Below are 13,758 nucleotides of genomic sequence, written 5' to 3' on the forward strand. Positions count from 1 at the left end.
TTATATACTTGAATGACCTTTGAATGTGAATGACCTTTGAACTGGTGTTAGGGGACTGAATCAAAATGAATTAAAAGCTGCTGTTATCGCACTATGGCGGTTCTTGGTTTATGGTAATCACGTCATATAACAATAGCGCCAGTAATACCTGCAGTTGATTCTACTGCAGACAGTCCAGCTGCTAGCAAAATATTTAGTAGAAAATGCAAACAACGGTTTTCCCTTATATTATTTAGAAGACCTCAATGACTAAATTGACTACTGGTGTGACACTGAACATACATACCCGTAAAGTCTAAGTTTAATGACTGGTCTGTTAAATTCATTGTTCATCTGGGACAGATTAGGACTTCTATTAACCTCGGTTCGGTTAGAGAGGGGAAATGTGTCCACGTTTCTCTCCACCCCTGCTGAAAGTGTGCCGATGGGGACCGGAGTCACGGGCAGTTGCGAGGGGTCCCGCAGCCCAACAACCTTTCAATTCCGACTCATTTATGAGTGAAGTGAAACTTTACCCCACCATAAATTACCCTCTTCGGAAGTGATCGGTAAAGGAAGAAAATCAGAGAAAATTAGAAGAGGCAAAAAAGCACGAAAATAAATTATTGTATTTAGATGAAATAAAAATGATTCAAGGCAAAATATTTAATCCGGATAGAAAAATTAATTTACTGCTTTAGATGGAAATGAGAGTAATGCATTGAAAATAAAAGCACCATCTGTTCATCTGAGCAAGATGGGAAGAACAGTACAGCTTGATGGTTCTGAAAATCTGCCCAACCCCCTTCACTTACCCGTCTATTTTACAACAGAAAACCAGATATAAAAGTAATTTGTGGAAATCCTTTCTAAAGATCTCGTGTCTCGATTAGTGTTCTGAAATGGAACAATCTGTAATTTTGAAGTGATCTATAGGGTGCCTGATGTGAGATTAAATAGAAATTGAAAGGGTTTGTTTGTTTGGCTAATGCAACGGACGATCGGGTTTCTGGCGCTGGAAAGCGGACTGTGGCATTTCGTCAGCATTAGAAAGAGCAGATTAATACAATCCTATTTTGAAGAAACCAGATATTGATTTTTTAAATTATAATTCTTCTAGTGTTTAGCATAGTAAAATCGTGCATGTAGTAGAATAAAGGACGGCCTTTTATGTAGGTAATTTTAATGATAAGAAAACTTGCGCTAAATTGTTTACTGATAGAGAAAAAAATGGCATAGTATATGCTGAGAAAATTAAACTGTTAACATATTAATTTATCAGCTGTGAAAACCCGTGGCGACTTGTGTATGGTGCATTGTATTTAATAAAGATAAAAACCGGAATAGACGGGCAGTAGCTGTGTTTTTTTTATATAAAGTAACCCACTGACCCACACCTGAAGGGCATTCTGTGTTGCAGTACAATTGCGAGGGGTGTTAATATTAATTTGGAAATATCCAGCGCGTTTTAATTAAAACAGTGTGGGAATAAATTTCCTCAAGTGAAACTGAAGTGTAATTAAAAGGTTAGGCATCAGTGCCGTGCAGAACAATTCGGGGGAGGTCTGGACTGTTTGCACCGTGTATGTGTGTGGAGTTTTATAAACAGCATAATTATTATAACAAATAAAAGGAGAGTGGCTACTGCTGCTCCTTTTGTAGTGAGCGAGGTTGAGAGCAGACTGGTGAGCTGTGCACCGCTACAAACTAGCCTCCTCCCACTTTCATTGTTGTCAAGTGTGTGTGAGAGCGCGCGCGGGGACCGTGTCCCGGGCTCGGGTTCTGTCAGTGGTTTGCGCTCTCTGTGCTGGCGGGCGGGAGGAGGGAGAGCGCCCGCTCAGCTCAGTTCGCAACAGTCCGCTCTCGGCTTGTCCCGCGCGAGGCCCCGTAGCCCCGGGGTGTGATGGGAGAGGCGATGTCGAAGCGGTTCAAATCGGAGTTGGAGATGGAGGAGCGGTCGTTTTGTAACCCGTACCCGGACGACCGAGGCAACGGGGCCGCGGCCGGAGGTGCTGGGGCGCACGAGCAGCAGCAGCAGCAGCAGGAGGAGGAGGAGAAGAAGGAGGCGGCGGACTGCTTCGACGCGCAGGGAAAGGTAATGGAGGTGGCAACAAAAAAAAATACATCGAAACGTGTTAATAGTAATAATGGTTAATGGGAACAGCTGAACGTACCTGAGCTCTCCCAGGGGGTGCGGGGTGGAAGCGGGCGACCGAGCCGACCCCGGGGGTGGTGGGGACAAGAAGGGAGGGAGCGGGGTCTCAATACTGGTGGCTGGGGAGAGGCGTGACTGAGAGGAGACTCGTCTCTTGATGCCTGTACTGTTCGCAGTGAGACCAGTGAAATGGAACCAACGTGAAAATAAAGCTCAACCGTCGGTGGCGAGCCGATCAGTTTGTCTTGCCCCGCGCCTGGCCGGCGTTAATCCGACCCCATCTCGAGGGTGGGGTAGCCGAGGGATTCCAGGGGGAGGTGGTGGTGGTGGTACTGTGTGTGTGTTTAATTTTGTTAGCGTAAAAATCGGCCGCTGAAACTGGCTACTGAAAATATTACAACACACGTGAAGTTACTGCAACAAACAAAAATTACGACCTGGGAGGTGTCGTTGATGTGAATCGTCAAATGTAGTCGGGTTGTTTGTTATTATTGAACCCTTCGAGGGGCTGCAGTGGGATTTCTGCACCAAAATCGAAACTATACACCAATTCTAATTTCAAGTTTGCCCAGCGTCGTCAGTTAAAAGCCATCTTGCATACATTCTTTTGTTGAAAAATCGTGTTTATTTAATAAATGATAACATTGGGGGAGAAAGAGGTGAAAAAAGGGGAAACCACCTTGGCTCAGATTAAAGATCACAAAACACTTACAGATGAGGAAGGCCATTGGGCCCATCTAAATTCATCCATTCAGAACAGCCCTACACACCCTTTCTCTCCCTCTCCAATCTAATTGTTTGTTAAACAATTCTTGCCTCCACCACTCTGCCTGAAAATCTGTTCCAATTGTTGATCTATCAGTCTTTTTACCAACTTAAACCACTATCTCTGTCATATTCCCACTGTTAAATTTAAAGTAGTATTGCGGATAACCTTTACCATGCCATTTTATGTATCTCCTATATAAGATCACATCTCAGATGCCTTCTGGTTGAGCTGAAAAGCCTCAAGTCTTTCCTCATAATTCAGACCTGTGGCACTAAGGATCAGCCATGTGGCTCTCCTCTGCACTACTTCCAGTGTTTGAATGTCTCCCTTGTTTCTCAGTGACCAGAACTAGACACAGTGGTAAAGATATGATCTTCAGCTCCTCTTGTAGTCCTTCGATTCCACTATTATTTGCAAATTTAAACAATTTGCATTTTGTTTTAGAATCCAAGTCATTACTACAACAACAACTTGTATTTATATAGCGCCTTTAACATAGTAACGTCCCAAGGTGCTGCACAGGAGTATTTTAAGACAAAAAATTTGACACTGATCCACATAAGGATAAATTAGAGCAGGTGACCAAAAGCTTGGTTAAAGCGGTAGGTTTTAAGGAGTGAATTCGAGGTGCTGCTTAACCAGGAGCCAACGTAGGTCAGTGAGCACAGGGGTGTTGGGCGAACGGGACTTGGTGCGGGTTAGGACATGGGCAGCCGAGTTTTGGATGACCTCAGGTTTACATAGGGTAGAATGTGGGAGGCCAGCTAGGAGTGCATTGGAACAGTCAAGTCTAGAGGTAACAAAGGCATGGATGAGGGTTTCAGCAGTGGATGAGATGAGGCAAGGGCAGAGACAGGCGATGTTACGGAGGTGGAAGAAGGCGGTCTTTGTTATGCTGCGGATATGTGGTCGGAAGCTAATTTCAGGGTCAAAATTGATACCAAGGTTGTGAACAGTGTGGTCCAGCCTCAGACAGATGTTAGGGAGAGGGAAGGAGTCAGTGGCTGGGGAATGGAGTTTGTGGCGGGGACCGAAAACAACGGTCTTCTCAATATTTAATTAGAGAACATTTTTGCTCATCCAGAACTGTGTGTCGGACAAGCAGTCTGACAATTTAGAGACCATGGAGGGGTCGAGAGAAGAGGTAGTGAGGTAGAGTCGGGTGTTGTTGGTGTATATGTGGAAACTGATGCTGTTTTCAGATGCTGTCACCAAGGGGCAACATGTAGATGAGAAATTGGAGGGACCAAGGATAAATCCTTAGGGGACACCAGAGGTAATGATGCGGGAGCGGGAAGAGAAGCCGTTGCAGGTGATTCTCTGGTTATGATTAGATAGATAAAAATGAAACCAGTCGAGTGCAAACCCACCCAGCTGGACGACGGTGGAGAGGCGTTGGAGAAGGATGGGTGGTCAACCGTGTCAAAGGCTGCAGACAAGTCAAGAAGGGCGAGAAGTAAATAAGAAGTGGTGGTCCTAAAACTGACCCATGGGATGCCCCATTCAGTGTTTCCCACCCAGCTTTACATTAGCCTGCTAATCAGTACCTGTTTTCTACCCTCCAGCCAGTTTTTTGTCCATACCCAAGTTTTGACCTGAATTCCCACAGCTTTGAGATGAATTAGTCATCTTTTCTATGGAACTTTATCGAATAATCTTTTTGGAAGTTTAAGCAGCTTTCTCTTTTATTTTAGCTGAGGTTTGTGTGTAGATGTATACACAGACGTGTGGATACAAAACCTGTGGTTTGTGTCCCACAACTAACCAGAAACTTTGCATCAGTTTTGTGGTGCCTGCAAATATGTTAAACTGTTGCTAACATCAGTTACATGATGGGCTTAATCGCTTCCATGCAACTCCAATAAAATCCACGGATGCTGCCTGGCCTGTTGAGTATTTCCAGCATTTTCTGTTATTTCAGATTTCCAGCATCTGCAGTATTTTGCTATTGTGTCAAATAGAATACTTATGATATGCCTCAGCCAATATTATTTCAAAGAGTAAAATGCTTGCCCCCCCCCCCCCCCACTGCCCTTCTGGCAGCAGAATATAAAATGACATGGATTGCACATCAAGCTTTCAAGTTAATGTCTTACTCATTTGAGACTCTAAAACGGGTTTCCCTCAGGCCCTGCCGAATTTAATGGCAGGGCCTGATTTAAAATTTTCTTTCTCTGTTTCCTGCCTGCAACCTGCCAGATTGAGAGGCTTGGCTATCTGTCGGGCGGGTATGCCTGGGGAACCAAGAGGAGGGAGTGAGAGGGGGTTCAGAATGCTGGGGGGGGGGGGGGTTGGAAATCGGGGCTGTGGATTTTGGGGGTGGTCAGAGGTCAGGAATCGGAGGCCGTTTTGGGGGGAGATTGGGAAACCTGGCCACCCAGAGAGTTAAATTTAAAATGGTGCTTCTAAATGGGGCATGCAGCCTCATTATAATATTTAAAGTGGCCAACCGCGGCCCCCGCCCCCCCCCCCCCCCCCCCCCCCCCAAAACTGGAAGTGGGCGGGTTGGCGGCGGCTTGGGGTCGAAATGCAGATGTCTAACATTTTAACCTTCTGCCCAACCCAAACCCGCCTGCTTTTTGGGAGCTAAAATTCCCCCTGATGTTTCTTAACTTTTGGTTACTTTGTTTTCATCACTGTGACACCTCTCACTTGACCATACAACTGATGAAACAAGATGAACCAGTTCATAGTGTTGGCACTAGGATTTCATTAAAGCTTAATCGTGAGTGTGTAAATATTCATTTGCCTACATTGTAGCCATTCCACCCCCCCCCCCCCCCCCCGAGTTTCAATAAATGTAATATTGGACATATGCAATTTTGATAATGTTCTCTTGAACTGTAGAAAAATATCCAACAGTTTGTTTAGAGGGAGCTATCTGATTTGTATCACATTAGGGTAAAATGCAACTGGTGACGGTTGTGGGAGAAATTTGAGGTGATGAATTAAAAGTATCCTACAACAAGTGTACCAACGATGACAACCAGTCATTCGTGATTCAGTGACAGTACTTTTGTATCTGAGTCAGAAGGTCATGGGTTCATGCCCCACTCCAGAGATTTGAGCACAGAATCTAGGCTGACACTTCAGTGCAGTACTCTGGGAGCACTGCACTGTCGGAGGTGCCATCTTTCGGCTGAGACTTTAAACCAAAGCCCCACTGTCCCCTTGGGTGGATGTCAAAACTCCCTTGGCATTATTGGAAGAAGAGTAGAGGAGCTCTCCCAGTGTTCTTGCCAATATTCATCCCTCAAACAACATCACTAAAACATTATCTGATCATTAATTTAATTGCTGTTTGTGGGATCTTGTGCGCAAATTGGCTGCTGCATTTCCCTATATTACAACAGTGACAATGCTTAAAGTAACTCATTGGCTGTGAAGTGCTTTAGGGCATCCTGAAGTTGTGAAAGGCGCTATATAAATGCTAGTTTTTTCTTTCTTAAAGCCTATTGGCTTGAGCCATTTTTTCCAAATGTAGGAACATGCTAAATGAGCTAAGTGCAAAAAGATCATACAGTACCTGCATAAAAAGTGAACATAATTTTCTAAGAAAGTTTCCCACAAAAATGCAAGGTGATACAACACTAGTACATTTCACGATGGCCCAGTTAATATGCATTGGTACATGCCCTCCGCTTTCAAAAAGCTGAGTTTTCAAAAGATTGATGAAAAAATTAGAAGAAAGGAGAGACTGAATGAAATAGGACAATTTGGATATCATCCATGAATACTAACAGTGTAGCTTAATACCATGTTATGCTATGCCTGGTATCACAAAACAATAGTCACAATGCAGGGAACATAGATTTTAAACATGGGTAAGAATGGATAAAAACGTCTGCGCACACAGCAGAATAGCAAACTAAAACAAAGGCACTAAACTTAGGAATGATAGTTCTAAGTTCTTCTCCACACAGAGTGATAAGTATGTAGGAAGGACATCAGAGAGACAAACCCTGGAATTATTTAGGGACCAACTGGATGCTGCAGTGGTGGGACTTTAGTGTCATTCTGGATGGATGAATTACGATGGCCTTCCTCATCTATAATTATCTTGTGAAGTCATGAACATTTGCAAAAGAAAATAAACATGTGCCCCATTTTTTTTATTACAGACCATTTGTCTGTATTGATGCTGTAATGTAAATGAGGTGGTATTGATAAGGAATAGTGAACCATTTCAAATCTTGCCATTTGTCTTCTTCTCCAGGTGGTAGCAAATGTGAGTGGCTGATATTTCAGGTCACAGATGGGCTGAGCACTCATTCTGCCTGTAAACACCGGCAATGCAGTTTTCAAAGTGCTGGCCTCTAGAGACGTTCTCCCCAGCCATCAGAAAGTAAAATCATGACTGCAGTTTTGTTTGTGTTGCTGGCAGGACTATGAAATCTATCCTACAATACAAATGAGAGAGATTCTGAAGCACTGATAACCCCAGGATATTAAAGAATCAAGTCAGTGATTTTTGTAATATAAAAGGACATTCAAGATCTATTAACAGTAAGCAAAAGTTGCAGAATCAATTTAGAATGACTTAATACACCTTTTCTAATTAAATGTCCAACATTTCAAGTCCCTGGTTGTATATGACAAACCTATGGGATTGAAATAAGATCTGCAATCTAATGAAAATTATAAATTCTGGAATACAAACCATTCACATCAAAAAAACCCAGCTGGGTGTATTATAACTACCATTCATGGTGTTTGTTCCACAGCAATGTTCTTTAGGCTCCTCATCAAAATCTGCAGTAAAATGTAACACTAGTTTTTATTGGTGCCTTAGCTTTGTGTTTGGTGTTTTCTAATGGACAACTAGATTTTTTTTGCAGTCGACTGCTCTCAATTCTTAAAACTATGCTGCAACAAGTACCTTCCTCAATTCAACCAGTTGTAATGTAAATGTTACCGGATAGCTAAAGCTTAATTGATCAAATATCTATTTCCAACCCCTTATTGAGTGACAGTTACTTTTAAAAAGAAACTAAAATCAGAAGTGAATTTCCAACTTGGTTGACTATTTGCTGTCTGTTGCAATATTCACTAGGGACTGCTTATTAGCATAATGAGCGATGTTTATATTTAGTTAAAAAACTGCAAGGAGTTTTGATCTTCCCAGATGCTGGTGATTTTCCATTTAATTAGTCTATTTCTAAAACCAATGCATTGTTGCATATGTTCTGTAGAAGTGCAGATGTTGTACCACATTTCATTGTGTTAACAATTGTGGAATATGCTGCATTTGCCTGAGTTGGATACAATATTTAAATTCATGCAATACAGAGAAGTTTGTTAATGCAGCTCATTGACACACTGTATCCTATTACATGCAGTACTAGGATGTGGCCCGCTGTTCCATTAGTGTTGTCCAATATATTAGCCACTATCCACATGTGGCTAATTGCATTTCTAATGAGTAATAGATACAGTCGTTGGGCATCTGATCTCCATGCTCATTCACAAGGTGTACACGTGTACTTTTTTTTGTTTGTTGGTAAACTGCTAAGACAAAAAGCAACGTGTGCTTGTGTTTTTTGATCATTGTGACCGCTTTACTCCCTAAGTTACTGATTGGTGGTAGATGTAAATATTAGACATGTGAAGTGCATTTACCTGTATTGTGTGAAGTATGTACAGCATTTTCTACTAAAATGCATATGACTAAAATGGTGTTGCATAGCCACCCGTGTGGCTAGTTAGCAATTTCTATTGACAGCACTGTACTAGATGTTTCCTGAGGGCAGCAAGGAACTCTGGTAACGAGTGGTAGTAAAATTGAAATTCTCGCCCTTTCTCTTCTCAGCTGCCCCCCTCCCCCAATCATTCCTCTCCTGAGGGAGGGAAAAATGGAAACATTTACAAAGGCCTTGCTCATCATATTAAATCTATCTTTCGCACAAAATCAAACATCGCCTTGGTTCAAAAACAACTTGCGCATGTTGATTTGCTGAAATATAGATCAGCAAAAATCTACTGAAAAGCAACTATTTGAACTGTTGCAATTTCAAGCAGTTACATCACTGGTTTTATTTTTTCCCCCAGTGATTCCACCTGCCATTTTTAATTTCTAACCTAGATTAATACATAACTGAATAAATATCATTTATAAGATAGCACTAATTTTATTAAAGTACAGATCAGCTACTATATGCTGAAAATGGCCTCAAAATTTGCCCTTTACTGAACCTTGGAGCTTGAGTTCTGCATTCCTCAGGTCCCTGAGTGAAGCGGCTCAATCAAGTACAGACTTTAAGAATGCACCCTGCATGTTTCACTAGGGTGCTACAACTTCCAGAATGCATTAGTATCTGTACATTACACTGGACTAGTGGTGGGCAAAATACGGCCGGTGGGCCACCAATTGATTCAGTCTGGCCCACGCATTGGTTCTGAATGAAATGCCTAAATCTCTAATCGCGTATATTTTCCACGCGTGTGCAAATTGGGGGCGGGAGCGTGAGCTCCAAGATTTAGGCAATTTGAAGTTTGAGAGGTGCAAGAACCAGTGAAGTAAGTGGATGGTGGCGAATTGAGCCTCATAAAAGTATGTTCTATTATTATTTGTACTTAACACACAATTTTGTATGCGGCCCTCAATAGCTCACCAAACTTGTTAAGTGGCCCTCCAGCCCAAATAATTCCCCACCCCTGCTCTAGACTAAGTCCTACAGAGCTGCATCTTTCTGCTCAGTCTAATACATTCCTGGACAGGCAGGGTGAGCTTACAAACAGGAAGTTGTGGCACGCTCTAAATGGCCAGTTATTGTTAATCATTAAAAAGAAACTGCGTTAAAGTCAAATATTGATATTTTTTTTTTTGATTGGATAAAACACAATTTTCTTCCACATACAACTTTTCAGTTGGAAATCATGTACCGAGCATAAAAAAATCTTGCCACAGGTGCATCCCAGTTCTGTTAAACAAGCAAGCCTTTTCCTCTTGTGGACCCATGATTTTAATTTTAAAATTCTGAACCCTAATCCATGATCATCTGCAGCGATGCTCTATACCCCCAGCTCTTTTAGGAATGAGAATGACTAGGAATGAGACCATGCTAAACTTCATAACTGCATTCTAGATTAATTGTAAGTAATGCTCACAGAAGATCAGCTGGTTGTTTATCAAACTTAATAACCAAGATTCCTTTAAGATGCCAGCTTGTCTTTATTTCCTTTTTGAAATGTCTTAAAGTTTCCTGTTTAACCATCAGGACTGGCAGTTTGTTCCATGTGTTGATCACCCTTTTGCTAATGAAATTTTTTCTGTATTGCCTATTGACTAGTTTTCCTTATCTTCTGGAAATCTGTAAACTCAAACATGCTACCAAGATTCCCCTTGGACTTCTTTTGAGTGAAAAGTCCCAGGATATAATCACTGTTAATTTACTCACTGCATTGTCCCACAAGCAGCAATAAGATAAATGACCAGCTAACTTGCTTTTGTAGTGTTGGTTGATGTATAAGTGTTGGCCAGAAAACCAGGCGAGTCCCCCAGATCTTTTATATCCACCTGACCATGCAGATGGGGCCTTGATTTAATGTTTCATTCAAAGGACAACACCTCCAACAATGCAGCACTCCCTCGGTTGTGGGTTGAACCCACAACATTCTGCTGCACAGCTGAGAATGTAATTACTGAGCTTAATCGGACGCTTTTGGCCTACTGCTGAACCTTTTCCAATAACATGATCTCTCTTGAAGTGGGGGACTAAATGATTCAGTGCTCCAAATGTACAATCCCATGTACAATTTTAAAATTGCCTTATTCAATTTGTGTGTTCTCCTTTGTTCTGCAGCCCAACACTCTCTGTTTTCTTTCTTTACAGCCTTGGGTTAAGGGTGTTTGTGCCCAGTTCACCTTTGAGAGAACTTTTCAGCTTTGATATGTTTACATTGGGTACATGTTTCATGATGCCTTTTCTTTGGAATGTGGAAGAAAGATTTATAGTTCTTGCCATAAATGCTTGAAAAGTTTTGTATTAGTAAATTAAGTAACTACAAGGCTTTCTATACTGTTGCAATTGTAATATTGAAAAGTACAACAAAAAATAAAAGCATTAATAAAAATAATTTTTTTTGCAGATCAGTCCTGCCTTCATAAAGCGGATCCAATCTAAAATCAAGGACCTCCTGATACAGATGGAAGAGGGTCTGAAGACTGCAGACCCCCATGACTGTTGTGCTTATACTGGTTGGACAGGTGAGAACTCTTGACAGTGTCTTTATAGCCATTCATGTTTCAGGGGTTCAAACCCAAACTTGTACACTGTATATGGGAACCTTTTAGGATTGAATTTGTAAGACTACTGGGGTATATACCCAGACATGAATATTTATCAAAGGTACCTATACTGGCCGCGCTAGACGTGTTCCTATCTAGTTATCCAGCAAGTTAAACACTTATTCAAAATAATTCTTCGTGAAGCCGTTTGCTGTTTGAAGCCTTTACTTGAACAATTTTTGTGAAACTGTAAACAAAGACAAAGTATGTTTTGTACATAAACTGAGTACTATACATTCGATATTACATAAGATATAACATATTTACAACAGTAGAATAGATTAATTGTATAACTAACTAACATTTGGACTCACTTCTGTAACGATCAAATATTAACCTTTTATAAACATATTCACACAGAATCACACAGAAACCCCACAGTGCAGATAGAGGCCATTTCGGCCCATCGAGCCTGCACCGACACATATCCCACCCGATCCCCGTAGCCCCTACACCAACACATATCCCACCCTATCCCCGTAACCCCACGTATTTAATCCCCCTAACACTAAGGGTCAATTTATCATAGCCAATCAACCTAACCCGCACATCTTTGGACTGTGGGAGGAAACCGGAGCACCCGGAGGAAACCCACGCAAACACGGGGAGAATGTCTGTGTGGAGTTTGCACAGTCACCCGAGGCCGGATTCAAACCCGGGTCCCTGGCGCTGTGAGGCAACAGTGCTAACCACTGCCACCGTCAAAATACTACTCTGACAACGTTGCTATTATGCTAACAAACAAAGATACTCAGATATTGCGCTTGGCCTAACATATGAAATCAGATTATATTGGATTGTGAATCCCTTATGGAATCCTTCATTACTGCCAGGTTCTTCCTGGGATTCTACTTCCTGGGTTACACAGGAAGAAAGGTACGAAGGTCACAGAAATCACAGAAACCCCACAGTGCAGATAGAGGCCATTTCGGCCCATCGAAACGGTGGCATAGTGGTTAGCACTGTTGCCTCACCGCGCCAGGGACCCGGGTTCGAATCCGGCCTCGGGTGACTGTGTGGAGTTTGCACATTCTCCCCGTGTTTGCGTGGGTTTCCTCCGGGTGCTCCGGTTTCCTCCCACTGTCCAAAGATGTGCGGGTTAGGTTGATTGGCTATGATAAGTTGACCCTTAGTGTTAGGGGGATTAAATACGTGGGGTTACGGGGATAGGGTGGGATATGTGTCGGTGTAGGGGTTACGGGGATCGGGTGGGATATGTGTCGGTGCAGGAGACCTCTGTTTCATACAAACACACTGCTAACACATAACCACCACTAGAGGGTGCTATCTGCACATAAAATAGTCCATCGGTCCAGAACAGTACCAGACAAATCTTTGACCCTTCATCCTAACGTCTCAAGAAATAAATAGTTTGGGTTTAAATTTCCAGTCTTAGCAGTGGCGTGAATGACACCCAAATTTCATTTGCCAAATTGTCTTGCATCAACCAATTCGAATTTTATTATCATTTACACTACCAATCACCCATCAGGTTCCGCACAAGCTACTGAGTAAATTAACCCTTCCTTACCAATTATCAAAGATAATGTCAGACCACAATCATGAACTAACAATTGATTATTATCTTAAAATCATAGTTAGCAGTACTTCAACATTAAGTATACAAGCAATTAGTAGACAGGTTAATTAACAATATAAATCAGAGGTTATAAAGACAGTTCAGTTATTTCACAATAATTCAGCTGTTAGTTTGTTGATCATAAATTTATGGTTGAGATTAGTGTCTGAGATTGATAGAAATTGGTGAGATTAATTTAGGATTAGACTCCTTAGATAGCAGACAAGTTAACAGCAGCCAGTCTATTGAATAGGTTAAAGTCGAGTTAGCAATCTTTCCAGACCTCATACAATCTCGTCCTTATGAGCTGGCTTGGATGAATTGGTTGCCTCCCTTCCTCTCTGATAGGGTGACCATATGTCCCCATATTCTAGGGACAGTTCCTGGATGAGGGACTGTGTCCCCGGGCAAACGAGGTCCCTGGTTCAGGAAACTCATCCAGGTTCAAATCAGGAGCCACGTGTCCCCGAGCTAACCTGCGGTTGGTCAATAAAGTGGGCAGGGTTGTGCGGCAGGACGGGTTCCGATTGGTATGAAAGATGTCAATCTCCTGTTTTCAACCAGTAGACGGGGTGGACTCACTGAGGGACTTTAATTTATGCAGCGATCGCGCTCTGTGGTCATAGTATGCATACTGCCTCTCTTTTCTCCCCCCCCCCCCCCCCCCCAGAAAAAACCCCCAAACCCCACTGAATCTCCAGATAGTCCTGTGAAATTCAGTTGAAGAGAAATCTAAGTCAGACGAGTAACGAGGGCCGCTGGTTGCTTTCCCACCTATCTTTGTATCATCAGCAAATCCGCATGTCCTGGTAGCTGGATCAGAGCACGCTCCATGGCCTCAGATGGTATGGGTGAGTGTCGGGCTGTGAGGAGGAGCCGGTGATTGAGGCCGGCAGATGCTGTGATTAGCGGCCACATTATTCAGGCGGAAAGTTCTGGTGCTGCTTTTTGCAGATTCAGTTTGCATCAAAATAACAGCAATTTTTGCC

At 42.4% G+C, this 13,758-nt stretch overlaps 1 protein-coding gene and 1 long non-coding RNA gene across 2 annotated transcripts in view; one reads left to right on the forward strand and one right to left on the reverse strand.

Moving 5' to 3' along the window:
* The window catches only part of LOC147117244 (uncharacterized), a 112,542-nt gene extending 110,127 nt beyond the window's left edge, over positions 1 to 2,415 (reverse strand). The window contains exon 1 of the long non-coding RNA XR_015078403.1: positions 2,154 to 2,415. This is a non-coding gene — a long non-coding RNA (uncharacterized LOC147117244). The remainder of the gene's footprint in view (positions 1 to 2,153) is intronic.
* The window catches only part of lancl2 (LanC lantibiotic synthetase component C-like 2 (bacterial)), a 55,030-nt gene continuing 42,690 nt past the window's right edge, over positions 1,419 to 13,758 (forward strand). The window contains exons 1-2 of the mRNA XM_085988058.1: positions 1,419 to 2,074; positions 10,992 to 11,109. Coding sequence (XP_085844184.1) covers positions 1,883 to 2,074; positions 10,992 to 11,109 — 310 coding nt within the window. The 5' untranslated portion in view covers positions 1,419 to 1,882. The remainder of the gene's footprint in view (positions 2,075 to 10,991; positions 11,110 to 13,758) is intronic.

This window comes from Somniosus microcephalus, chromosome 5 (assembly GCF_052327205.1).
Source record: "Somniosus microcephalus isolate GS21.2 chromosome 5, FLI_Smic_1.0, whole genome shotgun sequence".
NCBI classification, from domain to species: Eukaryota; Metazoa; Chordata; class Chondrichthyes; order Squaliformes; family Somniosidae; genus Somniosus; species Somniosus microcephalus.